The sequence below is a fragment of the Indicator indicator genome, chromosome 3 (assembly GCF_027791375.1).
Source record: "Indicator indicator isolate 239-I01 chromosome 3, UM_Iind_1.1, whole genome shotgun sequence".
Lineage (NCBI taxonomy): Eukaryota > Metazoa > Chordata > Aves > Piciformes > Indicatoridae > Indicator > Indicator indicator.
Genome location: NC_072012.1, coordinates 46,894,318 through 46,912,771, shown reverse-complemented (window position 1 = coordinate 46,912,771; position 18,454 = coordinate 46,894,318). Strand labels below are relative to the sequence as shown.

General features: G+C 37.5%; 1 protein-coding gene across 1 annotated transcript in view; it reads left to right on the top strand.

Moving 5' to 3' along the window:
* The window catches only part of LRRIQ1 (leucine rich repeats and IQ motif containing 1), a 139,594-nt gene that overhangs the window by 51,986 nt on the left and 69,154 nt on the right, over positions 1 to 18,454 (top strand). The window contains exons 18-21 of the mRNA XM_054399999.1: positions 9,034 to 9,123; positions 9,883 to 10,001; positions 10,666 to 10,761; positions 11,087 to 11,172. Coding sequence (XP_054255974.1) covers positions 9,034 to 9,123; positions 9,883 to 10,001; positions 10,666 to 10,761; positions 11,087 to 11,172 — 391 coding nt within the window. The remainder of the gene's footprint in view (positions 1 to 9,033; positions 9,124 to 9,882; positions 10,002 to 10,665; positions 10,762 to 11,086; positions 11,173 to 18,454) is intronic.

Genomic DNA, 18,454 nt, shown 5'->3' with positions numbered 1-18,454 from the left:
GACTATTTTGTGATATTGCAAATGGGATAATATTGCCACAAACAGATAATTCAGGTAAGGATCTTCATATTTCACAATATCACAATGTATCAGAGGTTGGAAGGGACCTCAAGAGATCATTGAGTCCAACCCCCCTGCCAGAGCAGGATGACTTAGAGTAGTCCGCACAGGAATGCATCCAGGTGGGTTTGGAAAGTCTCCAGAGAAGGAGACTCCACAACCCCCCTGGGCAGCCTGTTCCAGGGCTCTGTCACCCCCACTGGAAAGAAGTTTCTCCTCATGTTGAGCTGAAACCTTCTATGTTCAAGTTTGAACCCATTGTTCCTTGTCCTATCACTGTGCACCACCAAAAGGAACCTGGACCCCTCCTCCTGACCCCCAGCCCTCAGATACTGATAGACATTGATCAGATCCCCTCTCAGCCTTCTCTTCTCCACACTAAACAGCCCCAGGGCTCTCAGTCTCTCTTCACAGGGGAGATGCTCAAGTCCCCTAAGCATCCTCCTGGCTCTCCCTTGGACTCTCTCCTGCAGGTCTCTGTCTCTCTTCAACTGGGGAGCCCAAAACTGGACAGAGGATTTCAGGTGTGGTCTCAGCAGGGCAGAGTAGAGAGGTAGAAGAACTTCCCTAGACCTGCTGGACACACCTTTCTTGATGCATCCCAGGATCCCATTGGCTCTCTTGGCCACAAGAGCACATTGGAAATCAGTCAGAAAGTCTGGGTTTGAACTGATATTCATCTTCCTGACATTGAGCTAAGCTTTATGCATGTGGTGGGTTGAAATTACTCTCCAACCAATTTGAGAGAATTACCCCCCAAAATAAAATTGCCAGACTAGTTCAGTTTGGGATGGAATCAAAAGAAGCTCTATTTAGAAGCAAACTAAAATCTAGAATTATGAATATGTACAAAACATACAATATTTACATATATTTACAATTTATAAACCACCCAAGAACTCCCCTGGACAAAGCCAGGGGGCTGTCAATATCTTCACTCTCTCAGCCCCCTTCCCCCTTGTACAAGGGAAAAGAGAAAGAGAAGAGCAGAGAGTAGCTTGTTAGTTACTTAGGCACAGTAAGAATGCAGCCAAGGTCAGCAACAGCCAAGCAGAAGCCACCAGCTAGTATCTGCTAGAGCTAGAGCTGAGAAAGAGAAAATAGTTTATACAACTATATGTTAGTTATCAGCCTAGTGAGATTGTTTAGACCTTATCATTATTTTCCCTTTTACATCCAATAGTAATGTATTTGCATCCTACCACTTTCTACTCAAGATCTGTGGAAAATTGCGTAGGCATCAGCCTGAAGTTGCCACAGTGCATGAACTGAAGTTTCTCAGAAATGCTAGCCTCTAAAGTAATCTGATTTATTAAAAGGCTGGATGAAAGAAAAAGCTAACCACACACAAATATTGAGGTCTTCCATTTTAAAGGAAGTTTTCAATCACAGGCTATCATCAATATGTAAATGTGCAGGGAAAAGTGATTTGGGCCTTCTGTATGACCTGTAAGAGCTAAAAGTTTGTGATTTCTTAAGAAGCTTGTCAGGACTTACTTAACACTTTTAGAGAAGACATTTCTAGCAGAAAAAATACTTAGTCCTTGGCAGAAATGAATTGTAGTTTAAGAAAGAAAGTCAAGATGTCCTGGGGTAGCACTATATTTGAATGAAAAACTCCACAGAGTGAAATATGTTTGCCAGGAACCAAGAGAAAAAGTTACAGCTTTCTGCCAGATGAAACTACAGCATGGCTGGCTGTGTATGCCCTTCTCTCTTGTGAGTATCCACAGGGTTAACCTGCATCATATCAGCCTTCTGCCTGACCATTCCCTCCTCTCACCCTGAGCAACTGTTTAGCCTACAGGATTTCTAACCCTAGGAAAAGTAGCTCTTCCTGTGGCATGTATTGCCCCAAAAGTATTTTTATCAGCTTATTTGAAATAGAGAATGCTGTTGAGCTTTCTGCCTTGCATTAAAGTGCTGCCTTTTTACTTGTCTTTTTGGTCTGACTTTTTGTTTTCTTTTCATGGAGTGAGCTAGACTTTTTGAATATATGTGGTAGTTTCAGGCTATGCCTTTAAAATTTTTCCACAGATCTTGAGCAGAAAGTAGTAAAAATGTAAATAAATCACTATTGGGTGTAAAAAGGAAAATAATGATTGGTCTAAACAATCCCATTGGAGATTTGGTTCCCAAAACAATTTCTCTCTCTTCTTGCTTCTTTGCTCTGGGTGAGACTAACTGGCTTTGCTGAGCTTGGCTGCATTGCTTTTGATTTGGCTAAGCCTAATATCCCTGCTTCTGTCTCTTGTTCTTTTTGTACAGGGGGTAAGGGGGAGGCAGAGAGGTGAAGCTGTTGCAGCTCCCCTGGTCTTTGACCAGGGGGGGTCCTTGTGCTGTTTGTTAATTGTAAATACCTGTAAATATTGTAAATATCATATATTGTGCACCAAATCATTGCATTTCATTGCAGATTGTAGTTTTGCCTGCAAATATACAGCTTCCATTTTGCTTTCACCTGAGCTAGTCTGGCAAAGTTAATGTTGGGGGGGTGAGGGAGGTGGGAATTTTCAACCCACTACTATATACTTCCTGAAAACTACAAAAGTTAAAATCAAGGACAGCACCACCCTTGAAGAATGTTATTTAAACTTGTATCCTATAGACAAAACTGGTGGAAAGATTCATTCTGATTGATTGATTGATTGATTGATTACATATTATTCTTATTTAAAATGAGTTTGAATGCAGGGAGAGTAGCTACTTTGTAAAATTTTGTTGAAGAAAGGCCATTTTGACTAAGATCGAAACTGGTGGCCTGCTTCACTGAGGGGAGCAGAAGCCCAGAAAAATAGGTTAGATGAAACCAGGTGGTGAACTGAAGAGTTCTTTGTGGTTTGTTTGGTTTTGGGGTTTTTTTGGGTTTTTTTTTTTTTTGTTGTTTTGGGTTTTTTTGTGGGGGGTTGTTGTTGTTTTTTCTTTTAAAGCAAAGAATTCCATGCTCTATTCCTGTCAAATTGTAATGAAGGAAATATTTATTTCGTTAATTAAAGATCCTTATTTTTTCCCTGCCATTGTTGTAATGCTCAGGAGATAGTAATGATTGTGATTTCAGAATACATTTGGATATTAATTTTCATAGAATCAGCAGAGAATCATAGAATGGCTTAGGTTGGAAGGGACCTTAGAGATATCTACTCCAACCTGCCCACTATGGGCAGGGGTGCCTCTCAACTAGACTTGGCTGCACAAGGTCTTATCCAGTCTGGCCTTGATCACCCCCAGGGAGGAGACATCCACAACCTCCCTGAGCAGCCCATTCAGGAGGTCCCCCACCCTTGTAGTGAAGAACTTCTTCCTAAGATCCAGTTTATACCTACTCTCTGTCAGCTTCAAACCATTCCCCTTTGTCCCATTGCTAGACACCCTTATGAAAAGTCCCTCTCCAGCCTTCCTGTAGGATCTCTTCAGGTATTGGAAGGCAGCTCTAAGGTCACCCCCAGAGTTTTTCTGCTTGTTTGTATTCTGTTGCATAATTTTCCTGGTTTTATCCTAAGAGACTGTATAAATAAAAGCACTACATAAATATGAGGAGGGCAGATTTAGGCTGGATATTAAGAAGAAATTCTATGCAGTGAGGGTGGCGAGACACTGGAACAGGTTGCCCATGGAGATTGTGAATGTCCCCTCCCTGGAGGTCTTCATGGCCAGGTTGGATGAGGTCTAGTGGAAGGTGTCCCTGGCTATGGCAGGGGTGTTGGGATTAGATGATCCTTAAGGTCCTTTCCAACCTAAACCATTCTGTGATCTCAGAGTTAATTGTTTAAAGCAGAAGGTTTGACTAGAGACTTCTACCCTAGTTTCTGGCTAAACCATTTCTGTCCATGAAACAGTGAATGACTCAGTGAGGAAATAGAAGAAGGAAATAGTTCTTAATTTTCAAAAATTGTTTCACAATTTTGTCAGATGGTAATTCATCTTAGGACTCTCAGGTCCATCAGCTTTGGAAACCTGTGTTAGCTTCAGCTGTTGGCCTTTTGGAGTTAATGTACACCACTTCAGCAGTTACATGCTCTGAGTAATGTCAATGATTTGCATTCTTTCTGGGTTGACTTAAGAGATGACCTTACCAAACACACAGACTAGAAGGTTATATTTCTCATCAGAAGTTAGATTACTGTTTTAAGTTGAGGAATCTTTTCCTAGATGTTAACAGAAAGTCCTTAAACTACCAATTTCCAGAGTGTGAAAGAATATACCAAAGGAAGGATTGTTCTCAATCTGTCCAGCTTCTTTCCTTCTTCCCATAAGCATCTGCTGCTGAACACTTCTGGAAGCAGAGTGCTGATATAGATAGATAGGTGGTCTGACCCAGAACAGATTTGCAATGTTATCAAATGCTGGCCATTCTTTGCAGCCTGTATGTTAGTATCTTCTTGCATCCTCTGCTTCTAACCATAGTACATTTTGGGGGATTGGTTTGTTTTTTATTATACTCTTGTGATCCTCCTTGATCTAAGAAAGATAAAAGGCAATATGTGATAGCATTATTCACACTTGGGACAGAAGTGCTTCAAAGCTGAGTGTAGGTTTTACACTGTGTCCTGTGAGCTGTTTTTTTGTTCATGGTTTAAATATGGGTCAGAGCAGCCCAAATTACATCTATAGTGATTATAAAAGGTGATGTAGCTCCAGAATGTAATGCAGAGCATCTAGAATTAGATTAGAATTAGATTGTATAAATAACGCTTGCACTAAAACTCTGCTTTTCAGTAACTCATTCAGTCCCCATTAAAGTTAGTAGAACTGTTCTCACTGACTTTGGTGGTTGTAGGATTGGATTCAAGTTTTGAGACCACAGAGTTTTAATGTTTGATGATAAATAGTCATTATATTTTGAAAAGCAAGGGATATAATAAATATTTGGGGAAAAAAATTAAAGAAAGGACTAACAAAGTGAAAAATGTTAATTATAATTTTCCATGAAAATAAATAGAGTATACCTGTAACTGCTTATCAAACATTAGCATTTTATTTGCTTTGTAATTCAGTTCAGATTGTTGGGGTTTTTTTCCTTCAAGTGAACAGTGTCAGTAGAATGGATCTAAGTATTGATAGATCTGTCTTAAACTTTGCATTAATTATAACTTAGGACTCTGTTCACGGGAAGCAGTGTCTTGAACTTAGTGCTGTCAAAATCTCTAGGGATAAAGATGATGGAAGAGCATATATTTGAAAATCTCTTATGTATTTATTTTTGCAGGCCAAAGCCAAGAGCAGTGTAGTGTATTTTATAGTAAGGTACATGTTCATAGGATTGACAAATGTGCTTAATGATAAAACAGTTATCTTTTGGTTTTGTCTTGCATATTTATATAGAATCATAGAATCATGGAATGGTTTGGGTTGGAAGGGACCACCAAAGGTCATCCAGTCCAACCCCCCTGCAGTGAGCAGGTTCATTCTCCACTAGATGAGGTTGCCCAGAGCCCTGTCGAGCCTCACCTTGAATATCTCCAAGGATGGGGCCTCAACTACCTCCCTGGGCAACCTGTTCCAGTGTTCCACCACCCTTATGGTGAAGAACTTGTTCTTAACATCCAATCTAAATCTCCTCTTCCCTCATTTCAAACCATTGCCCCTCATCCTATCACTGCAGTCCTTTGTAAGCAGTCCCTCTGCAACCTTCCTGTAGCCCCTTTCAGTCTGCTATTAGGTCTCCCCAGAGCCTTCTCTTCTCCATGCTGAACAACCCCAGCTCCCACACTTTTGTATTTTCCTTGATATTTCTTTTCAGTTCTTAAAACAATGAAAGACATTTTCCAGGTTATGAAAGTAATGAAAACACTGTGGAGCATATTAAATTAAGACATGGCAAACACTGAGCTAAAATAAATATTTGTGAGAAAAGTTTCAACCTAAATATTAAGAGCAAAGCACTTTTATTGGGCTGTGGTACAACTGTAAATCAAAAGGATTCAATCAGTGCACTGCTTAAGTGTTTCTTGTTCCAAAAAATTGACTACAGCTTTGGAGTGTTAGTTTTCATGTTTCATGATTTTATTGATTTTTGTCTCAAACAATTTCATCAGAGAGGTAATAATTCAAGTAGCTGGGATTGCCCTGAAATCTGGCAGTAGAGCTTGGATCATTTCACTGCTAATGTTAAGACATTTGAGTGCTCAGGTAGTCAATGGACACATTATCATGCACAACAGTTAAGTTGATAGACATTTAAACTGTACAAGAGGTGGAATTCTACCTCTCTCTCAGCTATATTGATTGTTTTGCAGATAGAGGAGGCAAAAAAAATACTTCAAAAATTTGGATACTGGCAAAGTTGAAGCCACATCTGTTGAAGAGTTTACCTTTAACTGGATTGAAGTGAAAAGCTCTCAACTGAAAAGACAGAAATACAATCTGCATAGTGCAATTGAAGAGTAAATTCAAGGAGGGCAAGGAGGATTTCACTGAAAGTGTTTGGTCAGATTTTTCTCTCTTTTTCATAGTTTCACAGTTGCTAATACATAGTTACTAATTCAGCCTAGAGAGAAGATGACTCTGGGGCGACCTTGAAGCTGTCTTTCAGCGCCTGAAGGTATCCTGCAGGAATGCTGGAGAGGGACTTTTCATAAGGGTGTTTAGGACATGAGGGAATGGTTTGAAGCTGAGGGAGAGTAGGTTTAGACTGGATCTTAGGAAGAAGTTCTTCAGTAGGAGGGTGGTGGACCCGTGGAACAGGCTGCTCAGGGAGGTTGTGGATGTCTCCTCCCTGGGGGTGTTCAAGGCCAGGCTGGATGAGACCTTGAGCAGCTGAGTCTAGTTGAGAGGCATCCCTGCCCATGGTGGGAGGTTAGAGTAGGTGATCTCTAAGGTCCCTTCCAACCTAAGCCATTCTATGATTTCATGACCATTCTGCCCATAGACCCTAGGCAACTGCAAAACTTGGCTATGTCACAGCTTTGTCTCTGCTGAGATGTGAGCCTGTCAGTCATCTGTATCCATACCAATCATCTGCAATTGTACCAATGTCACATCTTTAAATTACTTCCTTTGGGATTTAATTTACCACAGTCTGCTACTGGAATAGATTTTTTTTCCTTTTCTTTCCCTTTTAATTTTTTTTTTGTAAATTAAAATTGTTTGAATCAACCACTCAATGTTTATCAACATCAGAATAATCACTGGAGAGAGAGAGGTTAATGTGATGTAGTTAAAGAATGTGGATACATTTTATTTGTTATTTGCTTCTGCAGTTTATTTCTACAGATTTCCTGACATACATAACCACCTGGGAGAGGAGGGATGGTAAAAAGCATAATGTGCTGTCTTTATCATTATTAAAATGAGTGGTAAAGAGACATTTTCTACTCATAATGAGGGCATAGAATTTATCTGGATTTAGTAAATTAAAAAACAAAACAGAACAAAACCCAAACCATACTGTATTCAAAGGATAGAAAATTTTCAGGAAGAAGGAATTAAAGCTCTAAGAATGCATCCCTTTTAAGACATGAAAATATCTTTTTAAGACATGGAAATAAAGTAAAAATTACCAAAAATTTATTTTAAAAGACATGTCAGAATGGAAGAAGAATAATGCTGGTTCACAGTTACCTTATAAATAAAAAGAGTAGTCTTAGAGTCACCAAGCTATGCAACCAGTGCCTGAAGTCACCTTTTAAAAACAACTGGAATATGTTCCTTTTATCTTAAAATTTCCATGGGACTGGGAGACCTTCTTGTTTACCAGTCTAAGCCTGTGTAAAATCTTGTTTCCACAAACTACACAGCAAGATATCCAAAGTTAGGATACTTTCTCAGGGTCAGAAATCAGAGCAATCTGAAATATTCTATGAATGAAAGAAAGTAAGAACAGCCTGAGTCCTGTGTGAGTGAAGCCAAGTTCTTCAGAGGTATTTACTTACTGTGTGGGACTAATTTACTTCTCTCACTTGACAGAATATATTGAAAGAACATGTGGTCAGAAAACTGAAGGATGTATAAGAAAAATAAGTCATCTATATGGGCTGAGTTGGAAGCAAAATCTAAATGTTGGGTTTATGTAATAAAACTGAATTCTCCTTTGAAGTGCTGGAGACACCAGTTAACACCTAATTCTGTCATCTCTTCAGTCCAGGCTAGGATTCTCATTTGGAAGTTTTCCCATCACAAATGAAATTGATTAATTGAAGGAATAAGTGAATATAGCATTCACTTTTAACCCCAGATTTCAATCAAAACTGCTCACCAGTTCAGCTCAGCTCAGCAAAAGTATGTTTGACAGAACCAGGCACCTACATCTGGATATGAAATACTCAGTCAAAAACAGTTCCTTAGGCATCTTATTAAAAAAAAAAAAAAAAACCCAAAAGGAAACAAACCCACAAACCCCACAATCCACAAGTACTGTTAGTCTGACTTGTTTAAAAGAAAACTAGACAGCACAGCCTCTCCAAAGGTGCTTTAAGTGTGATTGCTCTGCAGGTGACATTCTGGTATATGACTCGAGCATCTCCCCTATGAAGAGAGACTGAGAGCCCTGGGGCCATTTAGTCTTGAGAAGACTGAGAGGGGATCTGGATCAATGTCTATCAATATCTGAGGGGTGGGGGTCAAGTGGAGGAGGCCAGGCTCCTTTTGGTGGTACAGAGTGGTAAGACAAGGAACAATGGGTTCAAACTTGAACATAGAAGATTTCAGCTCATCATGAAGAGAAACTTCTTTCCAGTGGGGGTGATGGAGCACTGGAACAGGCTCCCCAGAGAGGTTGTGGAGTCTCCTTCTCTGGAGACTTTCCAAACCCACCTGGATGCATTCCTGTGCAGACTACCCTGGGTGATGCTGCTTTGGCAGAGAGGTTGGACTCAATGATCTCTTGAGATCCCTTCCAACCTCTAATGTACTGTGATACTGTGATTTGAAAACACTCAAAACAGTATATAAGGCAATTTAAAAGACACTTTGCAAAAGTTATCAAAACTAAGCTGATTTTATCAGTGCACTGTCTGACTTTACTCATTCAGGCAGACTGCATTAGAGAGGGAATGGCTAACTCTAGGTTCCACCCGTTTCCCTTCAAAAACACTCCTGCTCTCAAACCAGCTGCTCTGGCCAAAGGTAACATGTCACAGAAACTTCTTACTCTTCAGGCTTTATTCATGCCTTAAGGACATGCTATTTTGGGGGTGATTGATACAACAATCTATTGACTCGAAAAACACAATAACTTTTAGAAGTCTCAGACTTCCTCCTCATCTCCAGATGCAATTTTTCTTTCAGATTTTCTTTCATTTGCTTCATTATTTCCCTATTTCTTTATTTTGGATTTATTTCAACACTCTACTTCACAGTAGCAGAAAAAAAAAAAAAAAAGGATGATGTACTTCATCTGTACAGTTGGCAATGGATTAAAAATTGCTAGTTGCAGACTGCTTTAGAATACCAAGATCTGCATTATATGACAACAGCTGAATGTTTTCAGAACATCTAAAGGTCATTGAACTGTAATGTCTGCTAGTTATTTGATAAACTTTGAAGTTGTAGCTTTTTTTTTGTTTTGTTTTGGTAGGGTTTTCTCTTCTTGTTACAAGCATGGCATTGCTAATGTTTTTATTTCCTACAATTAAGAGAAAGGAGTCTTATAAATGTATAATTTGTTTTATTTGGGAATATTAAGCCCATCTAAAGTCACCTTTTTCTCTTATTTAGTTAGTTGAAGCTCAGGTCTGTAATGGGCACTATTAAGAATCTTTCTCTGTTGCAGAATAGACTCTGCAAACCCTGATCCAGGTTTACCTGCACATTTTAAACTCAGACTTGAAAGGATCATCACCTACTTTTTATTTTATTTTTCTTTTTTTTTTTTCTCTTTTTAAGAAATATTCTGGGCCTTCAAATTGCAGTGAATGTTCAAATAGTTTGCCATTGTCAGCACAAGAAGTTTGGCAGTGGGTTAACAGACCACATTCAGCACAAAATATCCACTTTCACAGCAGGTAAGTTAAATAATAGATTTCCCCCCACCCCCTCACCCCCCATCATATTTAGTCCATTTGTATTTTACAAAAATCAAAAAGAGCAAAACTTGAGGCTGTTTTCTGCTGCTTTTGCTACTTTTGTTTAATATGGTATTACTGTAGCTAAAATATATTTACTTGTTAAAACTAAATATATTAAATTCAGTTGTGGGGTTTTTTTTTTCTCCTTGACTACCAGAAATAAGAATCTAAGAATATATATGTGTGTTTTTATTTATCTAGGTTTGACTATAAATCATCAACCTGATTTTTTTTGTTTTACGTGTATCATAACGTAGCTGTTGAAATAGAGATTTGTAAGACTAGATAAAGATTAAAAGGGATTTTCTACACAGCTGCATACTTTTGGGGAGAAAAGGCTGAAATATGCTTCAAGTAATTGAAATGTAAACATTTCAAATTGATGGCAGACTTTTATGACTCTCCAAGATAAAGCCTTGCTGGAGTATTAAAATAGATATTTTGTATTATTTCCAAGCTTCAAAAGCTCCTTTGAAAGGGACAAGCGATTTGCAGAATAGCTACAAACAATAGCTACAAACAGCAAAGGCTGCAAAATAGTTACCCAAGACCCTTCCTTATTTACCTACATTTCAGTACTGCTCTGATACTTCGTTTTCAGGTCAGAGAAGGCAACAATATCACAGCTTTGTGACTGGAAAGAAAATGAGAAATCTTCCTTCATACCTGAAAAAGAAGAGCAAATTTCAGCAGAATGGTATGTTAAACTATTTTGCTTCCATAGCAGCTTCCCAGGGTAGGTACAGTACAGTTGGTTGGTTGGTTTTTTTTTGAAGTTCCAGCTTTCAAGAATCTCTTATTTTCTAACCAGTGTTACGATTACTGTAATTACTTTTACAGTTGTCTGCAGTACCACTGTAATGAGCAGCAATAATGTAACCTTAAGATAAGCATTATGGGCAATTCAGAAAGTTTCCTTCCATACACTTCTCTTCTTTTTGAAAAGTGCATTATACAATAATATGCAGCTGGTTGTAACATAATACACGTGAAATGTCTGCTAAGTTTTCCTCTCCCCTTAGGGGCTTTAAGGATATTTCTACTGCACAGCTAATGCTGAAGAGGGCCCAGAAAATGAAGCCTAAAAAGCATGGTGATAAAAATTCCAGTAAGTCATCAGTTAAAAAAAAATTGTTCCATTGGTGTAACTTTTCTATTCTAAAAATCACTTAACAGTGTCTCTCTTTTAAAAGCACTGATTTGAATAAAGGTGGAGTGTCATCCAGTGAAAGCATTGCAGTTTAAATCCATTTATTCCATTGATAAAATATTCATCTTTTACAAAATATTCTCCTGTATTTTGAAGTTACATATTTGACAGCTATCCTAAGCAAAATAATTTTTTCTCTTTTTGCTCATGTATTTTATTATTTTTTTTTCCCTAGATGTGGAATTCATTTTTCTGCATTTTGTGCTTCTTATGTTTTCCTCATAGGGGAATCTCAGGTTAAAATTACTGACTTCTGCAAGAGCTGTTTATGAAAATGACAGTTTGGTAGACATGAAATGACATAATATTGTTTTTATTCAATATCCACTGTGGCAAGAGATAATGCTTGTCCAGCTTCTTTCTGATTATCTTCTGAGATACTTCTTATGTCAGTGAACCTTAGAATCATTAACTGTTGGTAGGATATGCTACTAAAAGTGCTAATGGAATGTCTTAATAAAATTATTAATAAATAAGAAACATTGAAATATTTATGATCCTGGTTGACAATAGGAGCTACATCTAAATGGTCTTTGAAAAGCTAAGACTTACTGACATTTAATTTTCTTTAACTGTATCACAATCTAGTTAATTTTCCTCTTTTGTATGGCTTTGTAAATCTCTTCTGTATCATGTGTTGAAAACACTGAAAGAAATTTTGCTTTTGGAAGAGGAAAAGATCAGCCTGCAGATGAAGTTAAGAAACATATTTCTCTGTATACTTTTTTCTACTTGAAACATCATGCCTAAGAAGAAACATGACAAAAAACATCTCTAGTTACAAAAAAAACAACCAAACAAACAAAAAAAAAAGAGGGAGGGAGATAAAGAAAGTGATATGTAATCAGCAAACCATGCTTTGTTGTTATGGAAAGGAGAAAAAAAATGTTAAAGGCTTAAGGTTATTATATTTAAATCATGATAGCTTCCCATGATGTCCTACCTAAATTTTAAAAAGTAAATATCCGATATGCAGCTGAATTTTTTTTTTTTACATCTGTTCCATTTGGTGGCCTCTGAATCATTTTTTTGATTGAACAGAGCTTATTCAGTTCTATCATCTTTTCTCCATATGCTCTCTGGTTTATGTTAGTAGTAATTAATTCAGACATAAATGTCTGGTTAAACATATCAGATTTTCTAGCCTATTCCTCTTGTAATTCTAATGGATTTTTTTTTAAACTATGTTTGTATTCCATTTGTTCTGATTATTCAACATGGTGTATGTGTGTTGAGCTTTTTACTGTATCACTTGGAATATTCTCAAAGTATGTTACCAGTTTAAAAAAAAAAAAAGGAAACAAAGGAACAAAACTTTTGCACAATGTTTTTATAGGGTCCAATTTCCTCTTCTTGACACTACCTCATATTGGAATTTTTTGTCTTTCTGACTATTACATCAAGCATAAAACCTCTGTATATACCATTTCCCTCTATAGGCTTCTCTGACAGTCATTAAAATCTGAGTCTTTTTTTCAGGTGAGCAGAAAGTTTCATTTCCAGCACCAGGAAATATGACTGAAAATATCACAAACTCAATCCCTTCTCAGCACAAAGATTATCAAAGCAACTATTCTTTTCCATATAGCATACTTGACAAAGTCAGTCCTTCCTTTGTCACTAAGGACCAAATAAACATCAGTTAAAACTAGTATTTTTATCTTAAACTGAGGCTAAAACTCAGCTGATACGCTAAATAATGATCCTGATGGAATATTCCCCATGCAAGAAGAATCTCCAAGTCTATAATTATGTTTTACATCAGCTATCTCCTCTGAAGTAATGAGAGCAAGCCAGGGTCTTACTGAGGGTCTGTTTGAACAGAGGGACTTCACAGCATTTAAATTAGGGTAGATACACCTTATCCTGAGGCTAGCCAGCTTCAGATCAGGAAACTGTAACTAGAGCCATTAGGCTGCCAGTATCTTTCCCGATCTCTGTGGCAGAGCTCATGCTAGAATACTTAGAGCAATTCCAGTATACCTAGGGAGAGGGGGGGAGTTCACCATCTCAGGCCATTGCTGTGAGTTTAACCCTACTGAAGCAGGAATTCCATAAGAGAATTTATTCCTTCTAATATTTAAAAGTAGATTGAAATCCATCTGAATAAGCAGATGACCTGGATTTTTCCTTTAAAGTTAGCATCCTGTCACCTTCATCTCCCCAGAAGTGAGCTTCATCCATCATGTCCTTACTGAAGCTGCATGTGAAATGTAGGATTTGTCTTTAGTATTATTGTTTCTGGTTTTTGTTTTGAATTTCCAGGTGTTATAATTGAAGCTGTTTCCTTTTCAGCTTTCCAATTTAAAACAGTTGAAGATAACGCTAGCTACAAGAAAATACTTTCATTAGTGATAAAGATTCCTACCCACTAGAAAATAAGTAGCCAGCATCTGCTTAAAATTGTGAATTATAAGGTATACAAAAAAACAATTTTCTGTGTCATATATATTTGCTACCACACCTTGGACTTAAAAGCAAAACTTCAAGTTCTGACACTAGGCAAAGCAGCAACATCTGAAGGTTCTAGATACAAATAAATTACAAGCTATTAACAAATAAACCAATAGCTTTTATGGTACCATTTCAGCATCATCCCAAACATCTTTTATGTGGTATTGATAATTCCATGGCAATGGTTTTATTAGTTGCAGGTAATACTGTCACTGATGGATTTTCTGTAGGAACAAATGGCCTGTCAGAGTATGCTGTCTGCTTCCATATGCTATCAAACTCCTTTGCTTCAGGCCTGAGATTCACAAACTCAGTGTTAAATCAGCTTCCATTCAGAGAGCTTTACAACTGCTCTTTAATATAGTCAAGATGTCAGCTGGCCTGGAATTGGGATTGGACAGTCATGGACAGGTTCGATTCTTAACATCGTCAGGTGTGTGAATATGTTCCTGTTCATTTTTCATCTCAAGCATTTGTCTTCTCCTAGTGCTACAGTGGTGGGATTCATTTGGTTAGTTATAGAGTCCACATCTGAGCTAGTCACCTGCATTCTATTATGGAAAGAAATAAATGCACCTTAATTGCTATTAATTTCCTCCTAAAACATAATTGGAAAACAGGCTACTTGAATCTGACTGTAAAAGCACTTACAGTTCTCCACTGCCTACACACAGAATCTAGAGTGACTGGCTTGAAGTACACAGTTAAACTGTAGATCTGAAGAAGTAACTGAGAAGTATCTTACCTCATATGTCTGGCCATGTACCTTCTCAGTAGTGAAAAAAAAAAATATGGAAAATACCATCAAGTGCACTGAATCCTGTGGTTTATATTACAAGGGAGGGCTTAAAGCAGCATAACCTTATAACAGGGAGTGATTCAGGCAATGCTTTTATTGCAATAGACCAATCCCACCAACTAATGTCCTTAAGGCCTGTTATGCCCTAATCCACTACTGCTATATATTCTTGTTTATGTAGTTAAATAAAGTTGTGGCCTGTATTTTAATGATACCAAATGTAGGCTGTGCCTGATTCAACTATTTTGTATTTTCTACAGTAAGATAATACAAAAAGTGTGGGCAAGAAACCAGCGATTTTGCAGCCAAGTAAAACTGGCATAGTGTCAGAAATATTTCTGTTTATCATGAGTGTATAAAACTCTGCTGAAACTGTAATTAAAAATCTAATTACAGCAAACATTAGTGTACCTCACTGTGCTACAACATTAAGTGTCTGCCACTCATAAGGATCCTAGCTTCCTACTGATGTCTTGGCACAGCAGTACAGAATTTCTTGCTTAACTTTGGATTTCCTTGATTCTGTGGATTTTTTTATTAGCTTCTGAAAGTTCACCTCTTTTTCTCTTAAGTTGGCTGGAAGCCTTGTCTTGCTTTCAGTTTGTCACTCCTACACTGCTGTACTAATTCTTGTTTAACTATTTCCTGTCCAAATAAAAGCTCTCATCACTGAGATGGCAATTCTTGCTTGCACAGAGGAAGAAAAGAAAAAAGAAATAAAGAAAAAAAATATATAGAAAGCCATGACTTCTACAACCAGAGCATAGTGCTAAAGATATTTCACAGAGGCCAGCAAATATTTTTTAGTTCTAGTTTAGTTTTTAAGACAGCAATGCAATACTAATTCAAGCAAACAAACAAAACAAAACTGAAACAAACCCCAAAAAACTTGAACCAAAACCCTCAAACCAACCCACCCCACAAGCCCAAAAGAGCTGACTGATTTGTTGAATTAACAGTCAGTATACAAATCTGGGGAATATTATTATTCCTTGTTACACTTTACATAAATGATGGTTGATCTATATTTTCTTAGTCAGAGAATGAAAGCTACTGTTGTCATCTGGACAGTCCAGGCATGGAGTTCAAATTGCTGTTCAATTATGGAGCAAAATGTGGTCTTTCTTCCAAAAGAATTTACAAATTGAATTATCCTAAAGATAAGCATCTGTCACTGTGTGCTACTTTATCAAACCTTCAAAGTTGGCAGAGATGTGTTTATGTTTTTCTAATTACAGATATTGCACAAGAAAACTGAGTGACAAACATTAATTTTATTTTTTTTCCCCAGTTTTACATATTACTTGGAAGTTGTTTAGCAAATGTGGTGCCAGATCAGGCAGCAACTGTTCTGTCCATATTGTTTCTATAATATTTCTTGTGTTCTTCCAACTTATCTTCTATATTTGGAGTCAGTCAAGCAATGTGCATTAAATTACCTCCTTGGTTCCTAGATTACCAGCATAGATCATTGTTTTATAAGCCACAGATAAATGAGCATGCCAGAATCCAGGAAGATATTTGTATGATTTTTGAACTATTGGACTCTCTTTCACAGCTCTCTGTGTGAAATCTGAAACATTTGATTGCTCATCATCAAAGCATACATGCAGTTCATTTCTCTAGCTCACTCAGAGACTGAAAAGCACTAGTATTATGAAGTAATCTGTGTAATATTGCCTACACTTGGGACTAGGTAAAGAAAAGGACTCATTTTTAATAACAAAAGAGCTGTAGGCAATAGTTGATGTGATCCAAGTAGGTACAAATTTAAGTAGTCTGGCACTGTGTTAAGTCCCTTTAGATTATTTAAGTTATTTTACAAAGACTCAAAGATAAATCTTCTGCTAGAAATCTCTTAGAAGAACAATTTCCATCATCTTTCTTTCTTCCCAGTTTCTGGAACTTCTTTACTGTTGATATTCTTATAGACAAATAAATGCTTGAAAACACCAAAACATTGTTGGTATTATTTAGGTTTGGACTGGTTGGACTTTTCACAGAATTGAATGGAAGGCTGGGTGAAGGAAAGGTGGCACCTTTAAAACATTTCTGAACTATTTCGATAGACCCACATAAGAAAAATGTGTGTTATTTCAAGAACTAGCTTAACTTAAAAAAAAGTTTGGAAATCCTCAATCACATTTTTCCCTTAAGAGGTTTTAATCAATTTTGTCACTTTGTCTTCGATCTTTTATTGAAGAAACACACTGGGGCTTGTAACTAGCATAAAACCATAAGAAACCAGGAATGATTTTATCAACACTGTATGCTGGATGATGGGAAAATTGTAATTGTATTAAAAAAATATATATATATATATATATTCTATGCATTTTTATTCATGTATAGTGCTTGTATGGATCCAGAGGAGGGCCACAAAAGTGGTCAAGGGGCTGGAACACCTCTGCCACAAGGACAGGCTGAGGGAGCTGGGGTTGTTCAACCTGGACAAGAATAGGCTCTGGGAAGAACTAATAACAACCTTCTAGTACCTGAAGGCTGCAGAGGGACTATTTACAAAGGCCTGTAGTGATATGACAAGGGGCAATGGTTTGAAATTAGAGAAGAGGAGATTGCAATTGGATGTTAGGAACAAGTTCTCTACCATGAGGATGGTGGAACTGATTGCCCAGGGAGGTAGTCGAGACCCAGTCCCTGAAGATTTTCAAGGTCAGGCTGGGCAAGGCTCTGAGCAATCTGATGTAATGGAGGATGTCCCTGCTCCCTGGAGGAAGGGACCTCCAAAGGTCATCTAGTCCAATGTCCCTGCTCCCTGCAGGGGACTAGATTGGACTAGATGACCTTTGGAGGTCCCTTCCAACCTGAACTATTCTATGATTTTATGGCTATGTATCTTACAAACCACAATAACATTTCATACTTAAAATATTTTTATAATGTCTAATACTTTCAGAGAGAACTTCTAAAATCTAATGTATTTCAATATATTTTTGTCACAAATCTTACTGTGATCTACTACCCCTGAATGTTGCTATGGCAAAGAACAGTAGGTTGCTACACATTTGGGTTTGTGTTTTGAGGCATGCAAAATTAGGCATACTTTGTCCATCTATGAAAAGTGACTTTAAATCTGACATTCTTTAGGTTCTTCTGGAACCTATAATCATCCTACAATAAGGTGAGGAATGTTCTTCTAGACAGTTTTAAATAGCAGAAGTGTAAGACAGTGCTGATTCTGCCTTGATGGGAAGGCATGGTCTAAGTTACTTCCATCCATATTTTCTTCCAGTTATTCCATTAGTGAGTTTTGCTGCATTGTGTGAGTTTAGCACCACTACAAATATTCTGTCAACCAAATGCTGTTGCACTGTGGGGTGACCAAGAAAATCACATTTAGAACTTTTCTCTCAATGCATTATCTCTTAAAATATCCACACCCCATTAGAGATCTTCTCCAGGCCTACAAGGCAAAGATACAGTATGCCTGCATTGTCTTGCTTGTGTCAAGAGAGCATTCTCTGAGGAAAAAACGCAACTTTTAGGATGCCTTTGTGTTCCATTGTTTGTAGCTGAAGCATCTACTGCAAATACAGATGTCTAGTGAAATCAGCTTTATAAATTGCTGTTAAGCTTCATAAGAAATCACCCATTGCCTTAAGAGGGCTTTGTGATCCTCTATTTCCCTAAATAAGGAAACCGTAAAACAACCCTACTTCCTTTTCTGCAGTATTATAGATGCTGTTATAAACTCAATAAATGCCACCAAGGTCACGTAACAAGCTCAAAATGAAACATCAGACATAAATAGTCATGTAAATTTATTTAAATGTCTGAATGCTCTTTGAATCTTTCCATCTCCTCTGTTTTGCTGCTCTGTCTGTTCTGGTGGTGTCTCACAAACTCATTTTTTGCTGCACTTGCATACTTTGTGAAAATCCAGATCCTTTCCTTGCCAAATCCACT